The sequence below is a fragment of the Parasteatoda tepidariorum genome, chromosome 7 (assembly GCF_982258835.1).
Source record: "Parasteatoda tepidariorum strain Cologne lab strain chromosome 7, Ptep-v5.0, whole genome shotgun sequence".
In the NCBI taxonomy this organism is placed as follows: Eukaryota; Metazoa; Arthropoda; class Arachnida; order Araneae; family Theridiidae; genus Parasteatoda; species Parasteatoda tepidariorum.
Window position 1 is genome coordinate 79,004,647 of NC_141761.1, and position 23,140 is coordinate 79,027,786.

Sequence of the window (23,140 nt, forward strand, 5' to 3'; positions counted from 1 at the left end):
TGGCAATGCTAAATAGAAAACTATAAAACTACGTTTCCTGCTCCATGTCAGACTATTCCAATTAAAATGTTTAGGCAAGTATCTGTTAGTTTTGACCTCAGAATGAAGCAGCAAATGGTAGCTGTTACAAATGATTGCTAGTTTGAAAACATTGTTTCATAGTCCTTCTAAGTCAGCAGCATCCTCTGTTGACAAACTTTGTAACTAAAATACTTGTTTTTCTTAGCAGACTGCTCTGTTTCCGTTTTTATTTAATTGAAATTTAAAATCAAATGTTAATTTGTCTTTTAGCATTGAGTTTAAACAATAAAAAATACTTCTTTTTATTTCCATTCAATTTAAAAAAAAAATACTCACGAATAATTTTTATATCACATTCAAAATTGTAAAAATTTTAATAAAGTTATTTTTAAAACTATCTAAATAGATCTTCGCATGATTTCAATAAAAACAATAATGGGGATATATTATATGGAAATTCTTTTAAGTTGACTAATTTCTGAATGCCATTTTTTAAATTTATCAATACTGATATAATTTTGAATAGATCTTCTGCCTTGCTTTCATCACAACTTTCATCTTCAGAACTTGAGGAAGAATACGTCACAAGATGGAAGTTATTTTTTTTAATTTCTTCTCCTTCATTATTGGAGTTTGTATTTACAATTAAATTCTCTTTCATTTCAACACTAGAATCTTTGGCACTAGTTGATTCGCATTGAGCTTGTTCGTTATTAGACTTGCTTTGGTCATCTGCAGGTTGACATTTCTCTTCCCTACCGGTATTAGCAGAAATAAATTTTTTGTCAGACATAATCATAACATAAGTTTTCAGAAACTGATCTTTCTCATTCAAAAGCAATTTCAAATACTCAGTTAAATATAGCAAACAACAGGTTTCATCAGAGACGAGAAATGATATAAATTCATTATGATCACAGCCTAACAACTGCAACAACTGGATAAACAAAGCGTGAGGATTGATGTCGTGTAGGAGAAACAGCTGAATAGAAGACTGTTCAGTTCTGTAAGGTGAAAAACATAATTACATTTTATAAAGCAAATACTAAAAAATACAGTAAAAACCTGATGCAATGACAATAGTGTATGTTGAAGTATAGAAATATTCAGGAAAATATAGACAAAACTTTGAGAGAAAAAGGAAAGTTTCTTGTTTGTTTTTATTTATTTATTTTATACCTTAATAATTGAACCTTGGACAATATAATGATAGTATTTAAAAATTAACCAAGAATTTTTTTTGTAATTTTTTGAAAAATAGCACTAGTTTTATAAAGAAGATACAATAATTCTATTTATTATAGTGTTATCTTGAGGAAATTAAAAAAAAATTTAGGAACCTACTTGAAAATAATTAATACCTAGTAATAATTTGATATATAAATGTTATCTTTGGTGCAAAATGAATAATCCTTCACCCATTCTTTTTTTTCTTTCTGACTGATTCTTTATTTTTTACATTTTTAGTAAAAAACACCTGTTGTTCACAATTTATCATGTCTTCCACCATAGAAAAAAATGGACAATTTACCCAATGCTTGCGTCAGATCACAAAATCATATATTTCTCACATTATTTTAAAGTGAAACACTTCTTTTTTTATCAAATTTCCTTTTTGACCTCTCTTTATAAACTTATAAAATAAACTATTTTCCACTAATCCTTAATTTAATCAAATTTCCCTTTTGGATCATTTTTTTTAGTTCATTTATAATGCTTTAAAACATCTATTTTCAACTAATTCCTATTTTTATCAAGAAATACTTGTTCAGTTTTGTATGCGAGCAACGCCCTCTGTGTAAAAAACGAGAACTAGTGTGTGTATTACCAACCTCGAAAGAGGCAAGTGTGTGAATTCAATGTGCAAATAAAATAACAGTCCGCTGCGTTAATATGTGTTTTGTGTCTCATGTTAAGAGAAATAACATGGTCCTTACCCGAGCCTGAGTGGGTAAGCGATCTATGGACGAGAGAATTTTGTGAAAATTAAGCTAAAATTAGTGCAAAAGATTCAGTGAAAAGTGTACGTGTACGATCGAGAATCTAAACCGAAACTTAAGTGCGTCTAACAGCGATCTGAGAAGGTAGGTGAAGGTTAAATTTATATTTAAGTGAATTAAACTATAAACATGTCTTTGACTAAATTAAAAAAAGACGAATTAAGACTCGTCGCAGAAGAATTAAACTTAAATGTACCGGAGGGTGCAAAAATTGCCGATTTAAAAACTTTAATTGAAAACAGCGAAGTGTATAAAACAGATCAAGAGCTATTTAAATGCGCACTGGATTATGCTATAGAGGAAGTAAAAAATAAAAAGTCCGACAGTGAATCTAAATTAGAACTTGAGCGAATTAAATTAGCGCAATTAGAAAAACAATTAGCGCTAGCTAATGTTCAAAAAGAGTTACCGCATAATTCCGTAATCGCAAAAGAAAGTGTTTCTGAGCATCCGAATAATATTAATATCGAAACTTTATTAAAATCGGTAAAAACCTTAACTATACCTGTACCCTCACGAGTTGAATCGTATAATTTATTTTTTCAGTCGCTGGAAAAAGCATTCAAAACAAAAGAGGTTCCCGAAGAATTTAAATGTGAAATTCTTTTAAATATTTTAGGTGAGAGAGCTAACAATTTAATGGTTCACATTTCCGAAGAAGAGTTAACTAATTACGATAAACTCAAAGATTTAGTGCTAAAAGAATTTTCCCCTACACCACAAGAATGCTTTAATAAATTCCAAAGAACACAAAAAATAAGTTCAGAGAATTATGTACAATTTGCGTCAAGGCTTAGTGCGACGTTTGAATATTATTGTCAATTACGTAATGTAAATGATTTTAAATCCGTCTGTGAGTTAATAGTATCGGATAAAATAATGAGTACTCTCGATAGAGAATTGATGACTCATATTAGTGTAAAACAGGGAGAAAAGTATTTTAAACCACATGAATTGGGGCGTGAGTGTGATATTTATTTATCTTCGAAAGGCAAAAGCAAAAATGAAACATTTTCGAAATCTTTCTGTGGAAATACTAAGCGTTACGAATTTAATAAACAAAATAGAGTTAATAATTCGAGTGTACAGAGAGGAGCAACAAATGTATTTTTATCTGAAATAAAAAATGATAACTGTGTATTATGTAAAAACAATGAGTCTCATGCTTTGCAATTTTGCCCCCAATTCAAAAGAATGTCTGTGCACGATAGAGTAGAGTTTGTAAAAAATAATAGACTATGTTTTAAGTGTTTTTCCCCCAGATGTGAAGTTAATATATGCAGAATGAGAAACTGCTTTCTATGTAAAAAGGCTCATCACAAACTTTTACATTATCCGAGGGAAATTAATAACAATTCCGCCACTCCCAATATGGCGCCAATTAATGATCAAAATAAATCACAAACAACCGCGTTTAATGTAAGTGCTGAATCATTCGTTCCGAGAGAAGACACTACTCAAATAGTGGCGACCGCATGTTTTAAAAACAAATGCTTATTAAGTACGGCATTAATCCTCGTAAAGGATAAATATTCGGAATGGCAGATGTGTAGAGCGTTACTGGATTCGGGTAGTGAAGCCTGTCTAATTTCAAATGAATGTGCTAATAAATTGCAACTTAAGAGTGAAAAAATAAATACATTGATTTCTTGTTTAAACGATACTTCTATGATGGTAAATGGGTGTGTTAAAGTGGCGATTTCAAATAAAAACAAATCTTTTGAAAGAGAATTAGATATGCTCATAGTTAAAAAAATCACAGAATTTATTCCGAATAAAACTTTAAATATAAATGTCGATTTTTCAAATTTCGTGGAATTAGCAGATGACACTTTTAATATTCCGGGAAAAATAGATTTATTATTGGGTGCAAATATATTTTACGAGTTGATAAAGTCGGAAAGAATTAAAATTAAAAATTCGCAATTGCTTTTGGTCAATAGCGTATTTGGGTATATAGTGACCGGAAATTTAGATTCAATAAATGAATCAAAGGTTCACTGCGGTTTGATTCGTGATGAGGACTTAAATAAAACACTAGAAAAATTCTGGCAAATAGAAAATGTCGAGGAAACAATAACAAAGAGTAAAGAAAACTTAATTTGCGAGAAACACTTTGCGGATACTCATTTTAGAACTAGGGAAGGGAAATATGTTGTTTCAATGCCCCTAAAGGAAGATCCCTCATGTTTAGGAAACTCAAAAGATATAGCCCTCAAACGTCTCAGATCGCTGTGGAATCGCTTAGCTAAAGATGAAATTTATTTAAATTTATATCGTGATTTCTTAAAAGAATATGAGAAACTGGGACACATGAGAGAGGTTACTAGAGAAATTGAACCAGAGGTAACATATTATGCTACACATCATGGAATTTATCGTCCAGAGAAGTCCACGACAAAACTTCGTGTTGTATTTAATTGTTCTTCAGTAACTGATAAGGGAATATCCCTTAATGATATTCAGTATAACGGAGGAGTGATTCAGGAGGACTTATATACTCAAATGCTAAGGTTCCGCACATATGCATATGCCTTTACTGCTGATATCAAAATGATGTATCGAACAATTTTAATCAATCCAAATCAGTGTAATCTTTAGAGAATCGTGTGGTGTGAAAATGAAGATGAACCGCCAAAAATATACGAACTATCTACCGTTACTTACGGCACGGTAAGCGCACCTTACTTAGCGCAAAGAACGCTTAAACAGCTCTCAGTTGACGAACTAACCAATTTCCCCATGACTGCTCCCGTCCTGCAAAATAATTTTTACATGGATGACAGTTTGTGCGGGGCAGACACATTAGAGGAGGCAATTGAGCTCAAGCAACAATTAAAAGGGATTTTGCAAAGTGCTGACATGACACTACACAAGCTCTGCGCCAATCACGTGAAACTAGCACCAGATTCTGAATGTGATTATAATTTTGCAACGTTAATAGAGACAAAAACTTTAGGTGTATCCTGGAAACCAATTTTAGATTGTTTTCTATTCAGAGTAAAGGTATGCTTGGAGAATTCTTACACAAAACGTGACGTTTTGTCCACTATTGCCAAGCTCTTCGACCCGATTGGTCTAATGGCACCGGTAATAGCAAAGGCAAAGATTTTCCTTCAGCGCTTGTGGAGAATCAAAATGGACTGGAATGACTCTTTACCAGATGAAGAATATCGAGAGTGGCATCAATTTCTAGTGTCTTTAGAGAGCATTAACAATTCCAAGATTCCAAGACGCATCTTCATCACTATTCCAAAAAGTGTAGAAATCCATGGCTTCGCTGATGCATCTCAGCAATGTTATGGTGCAGCAGTCTACTGTAAATCTAAAAATTCAGTGAATGAGACTTTGGTTAGTTTGATAACGAGCAAATCAAGAGTTGCGCCTATAAAAAGTCTGACTATCCCAAGACTTGAGTTATGTGCTGCTGTTCTTCTGTCAAAACTTGTGAAACGAGTTGTTGCTGCGTTAAAGTTAGAAACTGTTGAAATATACCTTTGGACAGACTCTATGATAGTTCTAGCGTGGCTTCAAAAAGAACCCATAGATTTAAAAACCTTTGTTCAAAACAGAGTGGCCACAATACAAGAACTATTTCCTAATCAGCGATGGAGACATGTACCAACTGATGAAAATCCTGCAGACTTAGTTTCACGAGGTGTTGATCCTGATAAACTTCTGCATAACAACTTATGGTTTCATGGTCCGATGTTTCTTACGGAAAATGACTATCCAAATCGAACTATAAATTGTAGTGAGAAACACAATGAGTACTATTCAGAACTGAGAAACTCCACCAATGGAGACTTTGAGCACTTTCCGTCTGTGCTTAATATCCATACTAATAATTTTATAAATGATTTACTTGATTTAAGCAATAACTATATAACTATTTTACGTGTTGTGAGTTTTCTTTTCAGATTCATTTACAATTGTAAAAATCCAGATGCAAGAAAAATTGGTCCCTTGTTAGTAAGTGAAGTAAATGCAGCTGAAATTTGGTTGATAAAATGTTTACAACGAAGTGAGTTCCCAGAGGAAATCAAAAGCTTGGAAAAGGGTAAGCCTGTTCCGAGGAACAGTAAGTTGTCTTCCTTGTGTGTTTTTCTAGATAAAAATAAGCTGATGAGAGTTGGTGGTAGATTATCTCTGTCTGACTTGCCTGTTAATTCTAAGTTCCCCATCATTTTACCGGGTAAGAATTCTTTAACCACCATGATTTTGAGATATTGTCATTTAAAATATTTGCACTTGGGACCACAAGCATTATTATATCAAGTTCGACAAAAGTTCTGGCCTCTTAACGGTAGAAATAATTGTAGGAAAATTGTACATAGTTGTATCACATGTTTTAAAAACAAACCTGTTATGAGTAATCAAATAATGGCTGATCTACCAAAGGAGCGTACAAGACCTAATTATCCATTTAACATCACGGGAATTGATTTTTGTGGCCCATTTTCTATTAAGTTCAAAAACCAGAGAAAAGGGGTCACAAATAAGGTTTATGTTGCTGTTTATATTTGCTTGTGTACCAAGGCAATACACTTAGATTTTGTAACTGATTTAACGTCTCAATCGTTCATTGCTAGTCTAAAACGTTTTTTTGGGAGACGGGGCAAGTGTTCAAAAATCATGACCGATAATGCAAAAACATTTATCGGTGCTAACATTGAGATTAAAAAGTTAAGGAAAATGATAAATTGCCCAGATGAGACGTTAGCCAGTTATTTTACTAACGAAGGGATTGATTGGAAATTTATCCCACCAAGGTCACCAAAGTTTGGGGGAATTTGGGAGGCTGGTGTGAAGTCGTTTAAGTTCCATCTAAAAAGAGTAATTGGCAATCAAAATTTAACTTTGGAAGAATTCTTAACAATTTTGACTGAAATCGAAGGTGTTTTGAATTCCAGACCTCTCACTCCACTTTCACCGGAGTTTGATGAATTTGAAACTCTATCACCTGGTCATTTCTTGATAGGTAGACCCATCACCTCACTCGCTGAACCCCAACTAATAGATATAACTGAGAATAGGCTTTCTAACTGGCAAAAGATTAATAAGTATAGTCAGAGAATATGGAAGTTGTGGAAAAGAGACTACCTTAATAATTTACAGGAACGTAATAAATGGAAATTTGAAAAGAATAATGTAGAAATAGGAACCCTGTGTTTGATAAAGGAGGAGAATTTACCATCTACACAATGGTTAGTAGGACGGATTGTTGAGGTGATGCCTGGCCATGACAGAAAAATAAGAGTAGTGAAGTTAAGTTTACCTAATGGCAAACTACTTCAAAGAAATATTCGTGACATTTGTATTCTTCCCATAGAGTAATTGTGTAAATGAAAAATTAGCTTTAGTTTTATATCTCAATGTCTTTTATATTACAATGTTAATTGTATTTAGTGATTTATATTATTGAATATAACAATGATTGCCTGGTTGAACCAGTGCAATGTGGGGCGGTATGTTCAGTTTTATATGCGAGCAACGCCCTCTGTGTAAAAAACGAGAACTAGTGTGTGTATTACCAACCTCGAAAGAGGCAAGTGTGTGAATTCAATGTGCAAATAAAATAACAGTCCGCTGCGTTAATATGTGTTTTGGGTCTCATGTTAAGAGAAATAACAATACTTATTTTGACAAATTTAATTTTTTGGCCTTTTTTGGATAAACATTCATAACCTTTTAAATCAACTATTTTTTGCCAATTCTTTAATGAAAATGATTCATGGTATTCAGAAATAGAAATTGAGAAAATTTAGCAACTAGTCCATACGAGCAGTCAGTAAAAATTTTCTTAGGTTTGCTTGCATGCATCTATGAGACTTTTCAAAAAGTAGTTTATAAACTAAATTTTTATGATAAAATACAATGCAAAAAATGAGAAATGCTCACAATTATTTATGATAAAATATGCTATTTTGTGACAATAATACAGGCCAAAACAGGAAACTGAAAAAACCAAAACAGAATACCATTCCTATGTTACATCCATTCGCCAGTCTACATCGACTGTTGGTTCGGCATATCACTACACTAATAATTACTTTATGGTGATCCGGGTCAAATTTAAGTAGTCCTAGACCAATGGACCTTACATAAATACAGTCGTTAATTTAGAGCCCTGATTATTAGATGTTATAAAATTGACTTGAAATTTTTTACCTCAGAAATTAAAGAAGTTCATAATGCATAAATCTCTATCAACTAATTAACAAAGAGAGAGAATCTAACAATAAAAACATTCAAAAAGCAGACAATGCGTTTTTTAATATGCCGAAAAGCATTTAATCAGAGACAGAATGCACATTAGCTTTTAATTTTTTTTCTTCTAGAAATAAAAAAGTATTCCTACCTATTTGAATTTTTAAAAAAAAATCTATATCATACACGTGTTTCAAAAAAATTGTTTTTCTTAAAATGCAGGAGAAAGATATAAATAAGTGTATTTTATTTCCTAGAACTGCTTTGCTTGCACTAAAAAAATAATTTGGCTAGAATCGAAATCTTTTTATAATAATGTTTCCCACTGTTCTTATCATAAAAGGGTTTTACTGTAAATCATACACTATGGTAAAGCAAATCAAAGATGTAAAAGTTATAAAATACTAAGTGTTTTATAATTATTCAATAGTTATTTGCCATATTTTGTTTTCTATAAATACCCTTAAATTGTTGATGGCTTTTAAAAATGTTTCTGCAATTAAAATATACCTATAAAATAAGTAATTAAGATTTAAAAAAAAGATATTGGGTATTATTATTTTTTTCACATTTCATATAAACTTTTAGGGGAAAATGAGATACATATTTTTTGATACCTGAAAGTGGTGAATGTTTATGGAGAAGCATCATGCTAAAGCTGAAGGCTTCCTTCAAGCTTTAGGAGAAGCATCATGCTTAAAAAGAAGTATCATGCTAATGTAACACTGCGTAAATGCTTATTTAAGCAGCGATACATTAGCATGGCACTTATGCTATCACTTAATGCTAATGAACTGTATCTTCTTGAGAAAAGCCACTTAGTAAAATAAATTTTTAATAGGGTTAGTAAAATTTTAAAAAAAGTTATAACATGAGAAAAAATTTTTTGAGAAAGAGGTAACAGAGCTGACAAAAGGGTCCTTTTAAGAATAAAGAAAGAAATTTTAGGAAGAGGGAAGATGACATTAACAGAAATATTATTTTCTTTAATTATTGTTTTTTGACTTTGAGAGAACAATTAGTTTTGCCTAAAGTAAGTAACTAAGACGATAACTAAACAGTGAACAGCATAAAACAAGGTACTCCGACCTCTAACATCTCGCTTATTTTATATAACATTACAAGTAGAAAAAAAATTAAAAGAAATTTTTTTTTTACTTAGATGAAAAAAAAGGAAAAGATAAAAATAAATTTCTTACAAAAATTGAAAATTCAACAAGCTTTTTATGAATAAAAGAATATTAATGGAATCGAAACTGATACACTATGCATTTTAAGATCAAATAAAATAATGGAAACTAACAATTACCTAATATTGTTCTCATTCTGTAGGCTCCTATATATCCTTAAAGATGCTAGCATAACACCAAATAAAAGATCATCATCATCTAAAAACATGTTGACTAGCCAAAGAGGTGCAAGCATACTTTTATGATTAATAAAAGTTATTATTTTCTGATATGATTCACACAGTAACTGCATATTCTGAAAATCTGAAGTATAACAAAAACAATTATTTCATTACTACAAACAGAAGTAGGTAGAGATATGATGAATTTAAATTTTTCTCTAAAACAATTGATGTTGGTGATTTTTTTTCATGCTTGCACTAATTTAAAAATAAATAAATTTTTATATAAAAAGTCAAAGTTTACCATTATCTGAGATTGACCCTAATGCAACACTTGACATAAGAAAAATCGATTCACTATTGAACCATAACAGAGCATAAATTTGCTGCAACTTTGACAGGCAAAATTGAACAGCGTTTTCAAAGTAGTTAAAGATACAATTGCAAAAAAAAATAATATGGATCAATATTATGACTGATTCTGCATAAAAAAAAAGGAGCTTGATTCATAAATCAAAACTAAAATGGTCCATCCCATATTATCTTTGCAGAAGTAAAGTTGGAAAGCCCAGATACTTGTGTCTTAATGTATAGCTTTAAAACTTCGGGAAGGTAGAGAGAGTATCTTTTTACCAAAATAGTCGCCAAATTGGCCATGAATCCACTATCAATGAATGTGCCTTTTCTTTGCTCACAAGTTTTTATTGTGTGCTGCAAAAGTGTGTAAAGTGCCATGCTGAAATTTGAGGAAAATGGTGCATAGCACTAATTATAGACTAATTATTATTATAGCACTAATTACTATTTTCAGAGCAAAATATACACAAGAAACACACACATTTTCATCTAAAAGACATTTTTCATTTCTACAGTGATATCGATATTAGGACGCAAAATTGAAACAACAGAAAATGAACACAAAAATTTCTAACAGTGTATGCAGAGACTCCAACAACTACTACAGATTCTCTGCAGTTTCGTATTATTTTTTTTTCACTGTTTGTGAACTAAAGCCAAATTTCTTAAAACAAACAGATATGTTTTTAAAAAATTAATATATCTCGAGAGGATTCTGTGATTAAGCATTCATCTTTATGATTTTATATGAATCTGTCTAAATTTTGTGTGCCTAATGATGGACAAAATCCTTTGAATTTTAATCTATTAAAACATAAATACATTAACCTTACTACCACTAGGAAAATTTTAATCCTGAAACTACTTAGCAGTTGGAGTCTCTGATGTGTGTATTCTTTCAATATAAAAGCTAACATGAAAAAGAATAAAGAAAAAAGTTAATAAAAGTCTTAAAATCTCAAAAGAATGAATTGGAGCTAAATATTTTTTAATAATCTTAAAATGCAGAACGACAGTAGAACTAATTTATAATTATTGGTTAATTAAATATTTATAAAAATAATTTAATGCAGTCAATATACTTCGACAAACGACACGACTATTCATAGCTCATTGCCGTTTTTACTAAAACGAGAATGATCCAGGTCAAAGGTTTGACTAATCACATGATTGTCATGATAAAGGAACATGTTTAAGCACTCGAAACATGTCTACTATTTTTACGAAAAGTTTGAAAATTTTTTCAATCCTGAACTTTAAAATGCATTTATGTTTTGCATAATTTATTAATAATTTTGTAAATGCATTATGTTCACTCCAGCTATTCTAGTGTTAGTAGAAAATAAAGCTGAATAATCTTCTTCCTATTATTATAAATAGGTTAATGAAAAAAATATGAACATTTTCAGAAGGATAATTTAGTAAAATCTTACAAGGTATTCCTTAAAAATGGGATATTTCATAGAGGAGGGTACAGATAAAGTTAAGGTGATAAAATAACACGTTTATTAATTAAATTTATGAAATTTATTCTATTTTTATTAAATAACTTATTTTTTACAAAGCGGGAAGAAAACTCTAAACAGATTCAACATTTCATGATTTTATTTAAGATTAAACTAAGAAAACAATTGGATGTAGATGTTAAATAGATTATTTAGAAGGTATTTTTGATAAATAACAACATAAATTTACAAATCATCTTTCACTAGTAACTTACCAGCTAGCAAATTCATCAGAATAAAAATAATTTTCTTTTCAATTGCACCAATTTTTTTCTCAACTTCATCTGACATGTTTATAGAACTATAAAAGAACCAAAAAGTAAGAAATGAGAAAAAAATATCAGAAACTACGATTGTATATATTTACAAAAAGAGCAAGTTTTGATTTTTCATTTTCTGAAAAGTCTAGCAGAATTTAGCATGAAAAAAAATTATTAATGTTTTGAACCATATAATAAATTTTGAATATATAAATTTAGTTTTTTTTAACCAACAATTTGTTTATGTAAAGGAAACCTCTGATTAGTTGTGATTTGCTCGTGCAATACTAATAAGTACTAAGAGATAAATTTTTATTTCATTATTGAATTTAATTTTAGTAGTTTTTTTTCTATTCCTATAGTTTATTTGATTTTTGTATAATTATACAAAATTCATCATCAATTTAAAATTTATTATTAATTTCCAGATAAATAAATGGAAAGATGAAGCCTCATATAGATGAAGTACCATATAGATTGCACCAGAACAGATCAGTAATGAAAATGAGTCAGACTTTGCAACAGGTGTATCAGAAACCAAGATTATAGACTAATGGCCTGAAATGAATTGTACTTAATACTGTTTACTTTTTAAAAAAATTATTAACTCATAAAATATTTTATAGTCTTTAACAGTATTTGTCATGAATTATGCAAATTACCTTTAGTAATTTGCTATTAACCTTTAACCAAATTACCTTTAGTAATTCGCTATTTGGATCAAATTTATTTGAAAATAATAGGGATGAATGCAAAGCACTGAACTCATTTAGTTGCTCCTACACAAGCTTAAGAGAAAATGGAATCTTCACTGACTGTCTGTTAATAGATTTTTGTGAATTTATTGGTGAAGCAAACAATGAAATAATATCAAGACAATTCTTGAAGATTGGCACAGGGCACAGGAGCAGAAACCCTCCAGCGCCACAGATTATTTCACCATCAACAGATTATTTTCCAACTAATTTTCCTTTTTAGTTTCGATAAGAAAACAAACAGTAGAAATTGTTGAGACTCCTCCTTAAAACATCTCTAAACTTGTTTCTAACAAAAATTAAGAAACTGAATTGGAAGAACACCCTAAAGAACTAAAAGTAAAAAAATATTCCTGTTATTTAATAACAGGCTTAACTGCATATAGATTTATTTCATTTTTTAGTATCATCATATAAAATTCAACTTTAATTTAAGCATATAGTTTGCATGTATAATTTTTAAGGATTTATATTAGCAAATTTTACTACATGCATATTAGATAAAGCTGAATTTTTTTACAATTGTAATCAATGATGGACAACGTTGAGGTGGTTGTCAAATTTAGATTAACGAAGATAGTGCTGTAGATTCACTCTGTAAATTCTGCTATCAGAGAGAAGGGTACTCGCAACTTCACCCATTACTTGTAATAGATTTTTTCTTAAAAAAATTTTTCTTGCAGTGACATTTTGAAAATTAAATAATAAAATATTAAAAATATTTGAAAAAAGTTTTAAGAATAAATTAAAATTTAATTAAACAATTAAAAGTTTGAAAAAAATTGCAATTGAAACAAAATAATTATATAAATTAAGCAAACTAAACAAACATTAAATATTTAATACACAAAGAGTATCTAAAGAAGATATTGCAATACAATAATACTTAAGCATTGAGCTTAACTTCCAACATGTAAAAACAAGAAATTTCAGCTAAACAAACTTACATTTAATTTACATGTTTAAAAAAAAGAAGAAAATTAATTAAAACTTAATACCCACAAGAAGATGTTTTTTTAATGGCACTGCAAAATTCTTGGTCATTTGTCGATAATGACTCTAAAAGACCACTCGTTAAAGCAGTAGTTACTGACTTTTCAATGAGCATATAATCATCACCTTTCCATGGTCTGCATTTCAAGTTGGAAGAAATTATCTGAAAACAACATAATTATACTTAAATAACAGTAACAAAATAAATGAAACTAATTTTAAAAGTAGCTACAATAAAATTTTAAGTAACTCATGTTTGATTTATAATTAATTTGCAATATTCTTAAATCTGATAGAAAAAAAGAAAAATTTAGACTTAATAAAAGATTTCATTTTGAACTTTAAAATAGCGGATATTGTCGATTTAATACCAAGTTAGTAAATTCCTATTGCCTTCAATATTTTCCCTTCTTTTTTAGGGGTATGGTTGAAATAGTGTTCCAAGAAATTTTAAACTTCAACTTTATATCTTTCATTTAGATGGTCAGATTTTTATCCACATTATTAATTTTATAAATCAAGTTAAAATTATTTAACTTGACCCCATCCCTCCCAAAAAAAAGACATCTTTATTAATAAAAACTTTATTTCTGCAAGCTTTAAGAAATGAAACTTAAAAAATGTGAATAAAGCTTGATGGGCTCAAATAAATAAGACAATACTGAACACATGCATGCACAAATAAAAAACAACCAACCACCCGGAATAAATCGTAATCTAATGATCGGATCTTCAAGTTCCAGAACTCAATCTTAATAGTTTGAGAAGATGTCCTCAAATAACTAATTAGTTCAGATGCTATTTTAAAGTACGAAATCGGAAACAAAAGCATACTTTCTCTAAATAAGCATACCTTTTTATGTTCGATTTGAATTTCTGACCTACAATATATAGTCCAATAAATAGTCCCAATCTAGGATGTATGGTCCCAACAGTTCGATTAGGAGAGAGGTCCAAAGTTTGGAACCTTTGATGTTGATTTAATATTCTGTGTATTATGCAATATCAAAAAGTTTCTAAGCAACTTAAAAAAAATTTGCAAACAATTATAAAATTAGTTTATCTAAAGTTAATACCATACAAAAAGTAACTTTTAGTGAGTATTTATCATTTTTTATTATATTATTTAATAATTTTCAAAACAAATTTTTGTAAGGTAAGCAGTGTTTTTTTACATAATTTCAAAGAACGTTATTTGACATAGCGAAATACAAAATTTCAGCAAAATCAATTCAAGAGAAATCAAGTTTTAAACATATGAATTTTTAAAAATTTAATTTTGCAGAAGCTATGTGGCCAATTTTGTTCAAATATTATATTTTGCCATGCAAAATTACATTCATTATAATGATATAAAAAACTGCATACCTTGCAATACAAAATTCTTTCGACTGTTATTAAATAAAATAATAAGAAATATCTACTAAAAAATATTTTTTGCAAAAACATTTCTTTGGATAAAAGAATTTTATAATTTTGTGCAAAGGTTTTTCAATTTGTTTTCAATTTTAGATTCAGATGGTTTTATTTAATTGTATTTTGGAGCTACAATGATTTGGCAGCATTTAATTTAAAGATAACTATTTAATTCCTCAATTCTGCGCTTCTTAATGGTTTTCTCGCTAAACACATAGTAAAACTAGTAAAGTGGTTTTTAGAACTAAGCAGAATGCAACATTCAACAACACAAGGAATTTACTTAAAAATAGATATCTACAATGGCAAACAGTCATTTTTTTTTTAATTTCTACAGCCAAACAAATATTTCTTTCAAGAATTGAGTTTTTTTTTTGGAAAAAAAAGAAAAATACTAATCTGAAATTAATTTTGTATAACTAATTTGATATTAAAAAATATATATTATATGAGGTTACAAATTTTACAAACAAAATGTTCCAATTTTGGATCAAAATTTATGATTTTCTATTAAAGTTTATATTCTTAGGAACATATGTAATTTATTTGGTTTCCTGTTTACAGATGTGTCCAGACTAAAAATTCATTTAAACCTAGATAAATTTCAGTAGTTATTTTTTTAAATAAATAAATAACATATCTTTATTTTAAAGTTTAACTCTTAAACAGAATATTTTATTAAAAATTTAATTCAGTTGGCAGTGATATGGATTAAACATATTTTTTAAATATACAACTATACCTTTTATACAATCTTTCTAAATATAAAAATACATACTTTCTAAGTATGCAAATATTTCAAAATTATATCAAATTTCATAAACATGTGCAATATAAAATTTGATACAATTATCTCATAATACTTGTGTCTGTTGGATGGGTTTAAGGTGAATATAAACTTATTTTTCCTGCAAATGAAGCTAAAATCTACAAAATTGTTCTTTAATTTTTATGTAAAATCAAAAATAATAGCAAATAATTTATGGTAATAATCATAAAATAATACCAAGAACTTTAAAATCAGTTTTTTTCCTGAAAATTATGTAGTTGTAATTTCATAAACTTACTTTAATTATCACTTCCACATACAAAGAGACTACATTTGGTCTACTAAAATTGGGAAGACACAAAATATCTAGAATGAATTTCTTGTTCAAAAAGATAACAAATACATCATCTTGTAAAGGACCATTAATAATTAGCCTCCATAAATGCAGAAAAGCCACTTCTTTCTTATCTTCCAATGTTTTAGGATTAGAATACATCTCCACCATTTTGTTCCAGTGTAGAATAAGCTCAGAGCAGATACTAATATAGTGATCTAAAAAATTTTAAGAGAGTTCAGACAATAATTTTTATGTTAGAGAGTATGTAATAATTACATTAACATCCATTTTATCTAGTATAATAAATTAAAACTAAAATTAGTTCCATAAAATTAGATTATTGAGACCCAACTAAATCTACGTGATGAAATAAATCCTTATATTTAATTAATGTTTTTTTACTGTTTTTCAGTCTGATAACAGCTTTTTACTAGTTAAAACTGAAATTAAACTAAAAAATTACTAATATTTATTTTTGCTTTTTAAAACAATTTGTATAATTACTGATGAAAATAATAATAATTTTTATCACTAATTTTAAAATTTTTTTCTCTTGAAACCTACTATACTGGAATAAAGAAACTTCAAATAAAATGGTCAAAATAATAAAATTTAAAACCTCAAAAGTAAAAAGTGATAATTTTAAAATTAACATAAAAACTTCCAAATCCTAATATAAATATTTGAGTTAAACTGGAGCTTTCATTCTAACAACAAGTAAATAAAAAAAATTTCTAGAAAACTTTTCAAGTTTAAACAAGGTTGACATGATTTAAATCCAATTAAAATTATTTCATATTTAAAAATCTTTGATTTAAATAAACTATGATTTAAAAGAATAAAAAAAACTCAATTTTTATTTAAAAAAACTTAATTTCAGTCTAAATGTTTACACAGTATAATTGATAATTACATTCATTAGAGAAATGTGGTTTTCAATATCTGGTTTCATTGAAAATGAAGGTTTTGTACAAAGAAATGATAAAAAAAAGAAATTATATTTCAAAATAGACGGGAAAAAATTTATGAAAAGAGAGAGAATAAAAGTGAATACAGGTGGGACAAAACTTAAAAATTACAATTTTTCATTAACATAATGTAAAATAATTAGCTGGTAATTAACATATTTTAATATTGCCTACTTAGTTTCATGTGAATTTAAATACAAGTGCTTAAAAAAATTATTAAATATGTAGTTAGTGTATATCAATAAAGAAGAAAAACCTGCTCTACCTAGAGAAACTTAAAATAAATGGGTTTTTTTTTTCCACTTACATTTTCTGATCGGAACTGATTTATTCTTTGCTAGATAACCAAATGACAAATTGGCTCCCCAATTTTAAAATTCTTTAGAATGTGGAGCTTCAAAAAATATGACTAGCTATGATTTTTATTCAGCTATTGGTGAAAAAATAATTTTAACCATTTTAGTAAGAAATATTAATTATTTTTGATATTGTCGTAAATATAGTGAATATTTTAAAATTTTTATTAGATGATTCAGTTGGTAAAGGTAAAAATATACAAAAAATCTAAATGAAATTTTAAAAAAAAAAATCTAATTTAAAAAAAAAAAAAAAAAAAAGAAAAATCAGGATTTTTTCCAATCATTTGTTTAAAACATGTAACAGTAAATACATTTTACTAAAATATAAATTTTATTAGCCCTGAACAGCAAACATATATGAAATCATTCTTAACTCCAAAGGTCTTCAAATAGCTAACAAAAAAGTTCCCCTAATATGGTTGATTTTCTACATTGGATTTCATACCATTATGGCACATTAAACGAAAAACTTTTGAAGCAGGTTTAGCCTTAAATGCTTTTAATTAATTGAGGCTAAACTGTATCAACTAGAATAGTAATACAAAACCATGAACCTATTGTGTGCAAACAATTGAACTTGGAAAATTTGTAATAAAAAAAACATTTAAAATTAAAAGAATAAATATTTTAATTAAATCAAAGCCAAATGAGTAAGAATCAAAAGTAAATAAATTATTTAATTTTGATTTGCAGAAACATATAATGGCAAAAATGTATGCAAAATATTCAATTCTTCTAAGAAATTTAAAAAAAAATTATTGTTATGTGCACAATAATTTCTTTTTCTTCGAATATTTTTTACAGAATAGAAAGAAAAAGAAAAAACACGATAGTTTTGAGTGCTTTTAAAAAACAAAAGTTTAAACAGTAAGGATATTTTTTGATGTAACATGAAAATGTCATTTAATTAATTAAAAAAAAAAAAAAAAACATCCTGTATTCAGAAAGATAAAATGTATGCACAGATGTTTAAATCTAGTACATTGATTTGAAGATTAAGACTTTAAATTTTGGATTTCTTTCTTCAGGTTTTTATCTTAATAATTTAACACAAAGATTCAAACTAAACAATCATTTTGGCATAAAAAAGAATATATTCTATTACATAAGGAATTAAAAATCAATCACTCACAACTGAAAAGAATTTTAAATGATATTATTAATTATATAAATGATGTTATTGATCAAAAATTCAAAAAAAAAAAAAAAAATTTGGATCAAAAAAAGAAATTTTGGATTTCTTTCTTCAGGTTTTTATCTTAATAATTTAACACAAAGATTCAAACTAAACAATCATTTTGGCATAAAAAAGAATATATTCTATTACATAAGGAATTAAAAATCAATCACTCACAACTGAAAAGAATTTTAAATGATATTATTAATTATATAAATGATGTTATTGATCAAAAATTCAAAAAAAAAAAAATTATTTAAATAATTTTATACCTTTAGACAACGGCAAAGTACAGTTTACTATATTTTGACATTTACTATCCTCATTTTTGTAATGAGAAACTTTCAAACCAGGGCTAATGATGAAACTTAAAAGTTCAATCAGACGGATACATTTATTATCAGATGATTGCAACATTGAATTCTTTACAATGAAATTTATCCTTTCCCTAGTAATGAATAGCGGAGAACCATAGGAAATTTTTGATAAAGTCTTAGCAAATGACCATGACAAATGTTGATTGTCTGTTGTTAAATATTTGTCCACCTAAAGAAGAGTAAAAATAGTTAAGGAAGCACAGAATTAAAAAAATAATAATTTAATTACTTTCATATCCTTTTCAATAATATATACAATGCTTTAAAAATTTCCATGCATATTTTTTAAACTCTCTTAGATAATAATAGTTGTCCATGCAAAATCACATTTGACCTTACTTAATAGCTATTTCTTCTGAATATCAAGAACAATAAAAGGAAAAATGTAAGAAATTAACTTAAAAGGACACTATACCACAAGAGAAGTTTCATAGAAGGCATATCTTTCTCACCTACATAAGTAATTTAAAATTTATACTATAGAAAATTGAGTTCAGGTAAACCTAGAATAAACCCTGAAGTTTCAAATGCTGAAAAAAAAAATTCTAAATATTAAATTGTAAACAAATTATGGCAGGATTACTTAGAATAGGGCAGCTAAGATCATGACATAATTTGTTTACATTTTGATAGATCAGACGGTGCTTACCAGCGGCCACCTTAAGTCTCTTTCTTTCGAGGGTAGTGTTAAAATCTTCCCATACTGCCCCAGGTGCCACAACATGCAGGCTTCTCCCTAACATATCCTGGACTGGACAAGAGGGACATTCTAGAAAACCCACTTTTGGTGGCCGACTTCCTCCAGGTCATGAATTTCATGGACACTGTTTAGCCCTGCTAATTTTGGAGATTAGGAAGAAGAAGACATTTTGATATTATGAATTTTCTTTTTTCAGCAATTAAAACTTTCTATATTCTAGATTCTTCCGAACTAAATTTTTCTATATTTTAAATTACTTATGAAAGTGAAAGAGACCTTGCCATTGAGAATTCTTCTTGTAATATAGTATCCTCTTAAATGAAGCCTCAGTGTACCTTTAATGATTTTAATGTAACTTCTATGAAATTCTTTTTGTTTTACTAACAAACTGACATATAGTAGAACCCAGTTATGCAACACTTCAGTCATTTGATATGTGTTTCATTGTTATTACAACTCAAGATGATTGAATATGTTAACAGTTCACATCAAAAAGCTTTTATTTGACAGTTATTATTATTAGAGAAAGAATCAAGTGCTTTAAATTTAGTAGGTCTTACATGATATAAGATGTTATTTTAAAGTTTATTGAACCCTAGCATAAGTTAGGAGGGACAAAAAAAAAGAGCATTTGAAAGAAAGTTCTATAGGATATCAAAGCTATAGCTCAACAATTAAGAAAGGAAGAAACTGCATCAGGAAACTAATGATGATGTGTAAGTTTAATGGCACTGTTATCAGAAATTCTATAGAAAAAAAATACATAACTAATTGCTTTTTTTTAATAATGAAAGGTAAATTCATATTTTTTGTTTAGCAAATGTTGCCAATTTCAAAAATTAAAACATATTTAAGTATGTTAAGCATTAATAATTCAATATTAGAAAAATAAAACATACCATGTAGTAAAACAAATCTTCTTTACAAAGAGCTCTGAATAATATTTGTATTTCTTTGCATATTCTTTGATATTTATTAATTTCTGCAACATACGTTTCAGCTAGTAATCTTAGCATGTTGATACATAGCAACTGACAATCTTTTTTTTCATCTGAAATATTTAACTTAATTTAGATTAACAAAATCTGGACAACATACATCATTATCATTTCCACTTAATACACGAAAGTTAAGGCACTAAATTAGGGGTGCACAACCTATGTCCTGTGGTCCACATGCAGCCCGCCGACTGTTGATGTGCAGCCCGCGGGAACTTCTGAACGCAGTAAAAATGTCTTTTTATTTGGTTTCTGTTCAAAACTTTATAAATTTTCTTTCATTAATCTATTTAATTCAAATTTATATTACTCTATTAAATACGTATTTTTTTCTTTTTTGCAACTTCATTCTGTAAGCTTCTTTTTGGTTAGAAATTATATCATCTTGATAAATTAATTATTGTGAAAAATGAAAAAAGTTTTTTTTTTAAAAAATGTATCAGTGTTTTGAGTTTTAAATAAATTCAAATAATTAAAAGTATTTAATTTTCTACAAATATATTACTAAGTTCACTTGTAAAAATATCTGGTGCTTCGAACACTAATGTTTAGATAAAAATCCTCATATTTGCCGCTAACATGACTAAATATATGTGCCCTTTGTTAATCTATGAGCTGTGCAAGTGGCCCTTCACTGAAAAAAGTTGTGCACCCCTACACTAAATTGATAAAAATCAACAAAATAAACTCAATGTCATAAAAAAGTTTAAAAAAATGCATAATTTTTTTTTCACTTTTAATAAAAAAAGTAATTAAAAATATGATAACATTTTCTCTTATTTGTTTAATTGGCAAGAGTTTTAACTGTTTATATAATGTAATTGCTTTCATTTTCTTAAAAAAATTATGTTTATTAATTAGATAATAATAAATCAAAAAGTTGAGGAGAATTTCGCCCAAATTTTATCATTAATAGCTATTTAAATATGTGTTTATTACTGCAAAACTGCTTGAACAATATCTTGCCAATTATTGTTTATGTTTGTTTAGTAACATCAGTTTTCCTGGCCAGTACAAGTTTGTCAGCTATTCTAATGAGATGTTTATTTCTCTTTACTAAGTGCAATGAGTTTTGTTTCAGTTATTACATTAAACATTAATAATAAAAGAGCTTTTTCATTTTTTTTTTTTTTTTTAGATTATAAAATTGTACATACTAAAAATAAAATAAAATTGTAAAATACTTCACACCTAAAACGATTTATTCATTTGAACCACTAATTATAAAGTGCTTTTTATTTATAACTAGTATTCTGATTATAAGTTTGCTTTTGTCAGGATATGAAATAAAGACATAATAACTTCAGTTAAAAAAAAATATCACCTACCAAAAGAGTATTTAAAAAATACACCTTTCCCATAATATTTAAAAACAAAAAAAAATATCTTAAATATTAAAAAACATTATGCCCACCAAAAAGAGTTTAAAAATATTTATATCCATCATAATTTTAAAACAACTACCAAAGCAAATTTTCAGTTTCAAATCTTCAACGAAATATTTTTACAAAATTGTTTCTTGGCTGAATCATGATTGCCTTTAAACGTGATATTTGTTTTAAAATGAAATTTTCTTTATTTAGTCTTTTAAACACCAAAAATCGAGGGGCAATAATTAATTTGGTTATAAATTCTAAATAATCTTAGCTTCTTTGTAAGTAAAACTCATCTCTACAATGAGCAACATAGCACCTCTTACTTTGTAAGCACACAAGAAAAAATACATAATGAATTAAATCATAACAGATAATATTAGTGAGCATTGTGTTTCACTAATAAGAGTTACCAACCATCTGATTCTTCAAGACAAGCTTTCGAAATTTCAAGAAAAGTATTTGGATTTAATTTATAAGGGCACAAACACTTTTGTTCTTCTAAAGAATTATACAGCGATACGCTTTTGTCCCAGAAATTCTTATAATCCATATTGGAAGATTAAAAATTGTTTCTCTTTATTAAAATAAAAATAAGTACTGCTTAACACAGGAATACATTTTAACCTAATATGAGAACTTTTAAAAAACTTATTATCCTTAAAACAAACAGAATTTATAATCCTAAATATCATGAATCAATATCATTAGGAAAAGGAAATTTTCCCTTTTCAAATAATCTCTCAAATAATCTTTCAAATAATTTCAAAAATACTCTAGACTCTATGAAATAATCACAACAGTAAATAACTCCCATTTGTGCGATTTTGACTACTTATTTCTGTCTCGCTTGAAGTCTCTCTGTTGGGACCGTTCTCAATGATAGAATTTCATTTGCTTGCGCGCAAATAATTGCCGCATCTCCATTCGCCGTCAATAAAAAAAAGAGAGAGAGCCTAGTTACTGAGCTCTTATTAGTTTTGGTGAATATTTCGCTGCAAAATATATTTCACAAAACAGGTTATCATATGATGATAATATCAGTACAGAAATATGCATAAATAAACAAAAGGAAACTGATCTCAGAAAATGTTTAGTTTAAACGTTAATACCAGCTCATTGCTACTTAACCTACGATAAGCGATATTTTCGAACACATGATTTCGTTTTTATCGAAACATAAAAGTAAATAAGAATATGAATTAATTTTTTTA

General features: G+C 28.0%; 1 protein-coding gene across 1 annotated transcript; it reads right to left on the reverse strand.

Moving 5' to 3' along the window:
* Positions 1-307: 307 nt before the first annotated feature.
* Positions 308-22,749, reverse strand: lin (protein lines homolog). The gene is made up of 8 exons (XM_016061421.5): positions 22,344-22,749; positions 20,455-20,606; positions 18,751-19,024; positions 15,936-16,189; positions 13,458-13,615; positions 11,660-11,745; positions 9,541-9,724; positions 308-1,025 (listed from the first exon to the last, which is right to left on the reverse strand). Exons 1-8 carry the CDS (start codon positions 22,477-22,479, stop codon positions 416-418), a joined length of 1,854 nt encoding a protein of 617 aa, XP_015916907.2. The 5' UTR covers positions 22,480-22,749; the 3' UTR covers positions 308-415.
* Positions 22,750-23,140: the final 391 nt, after the last annotated feature.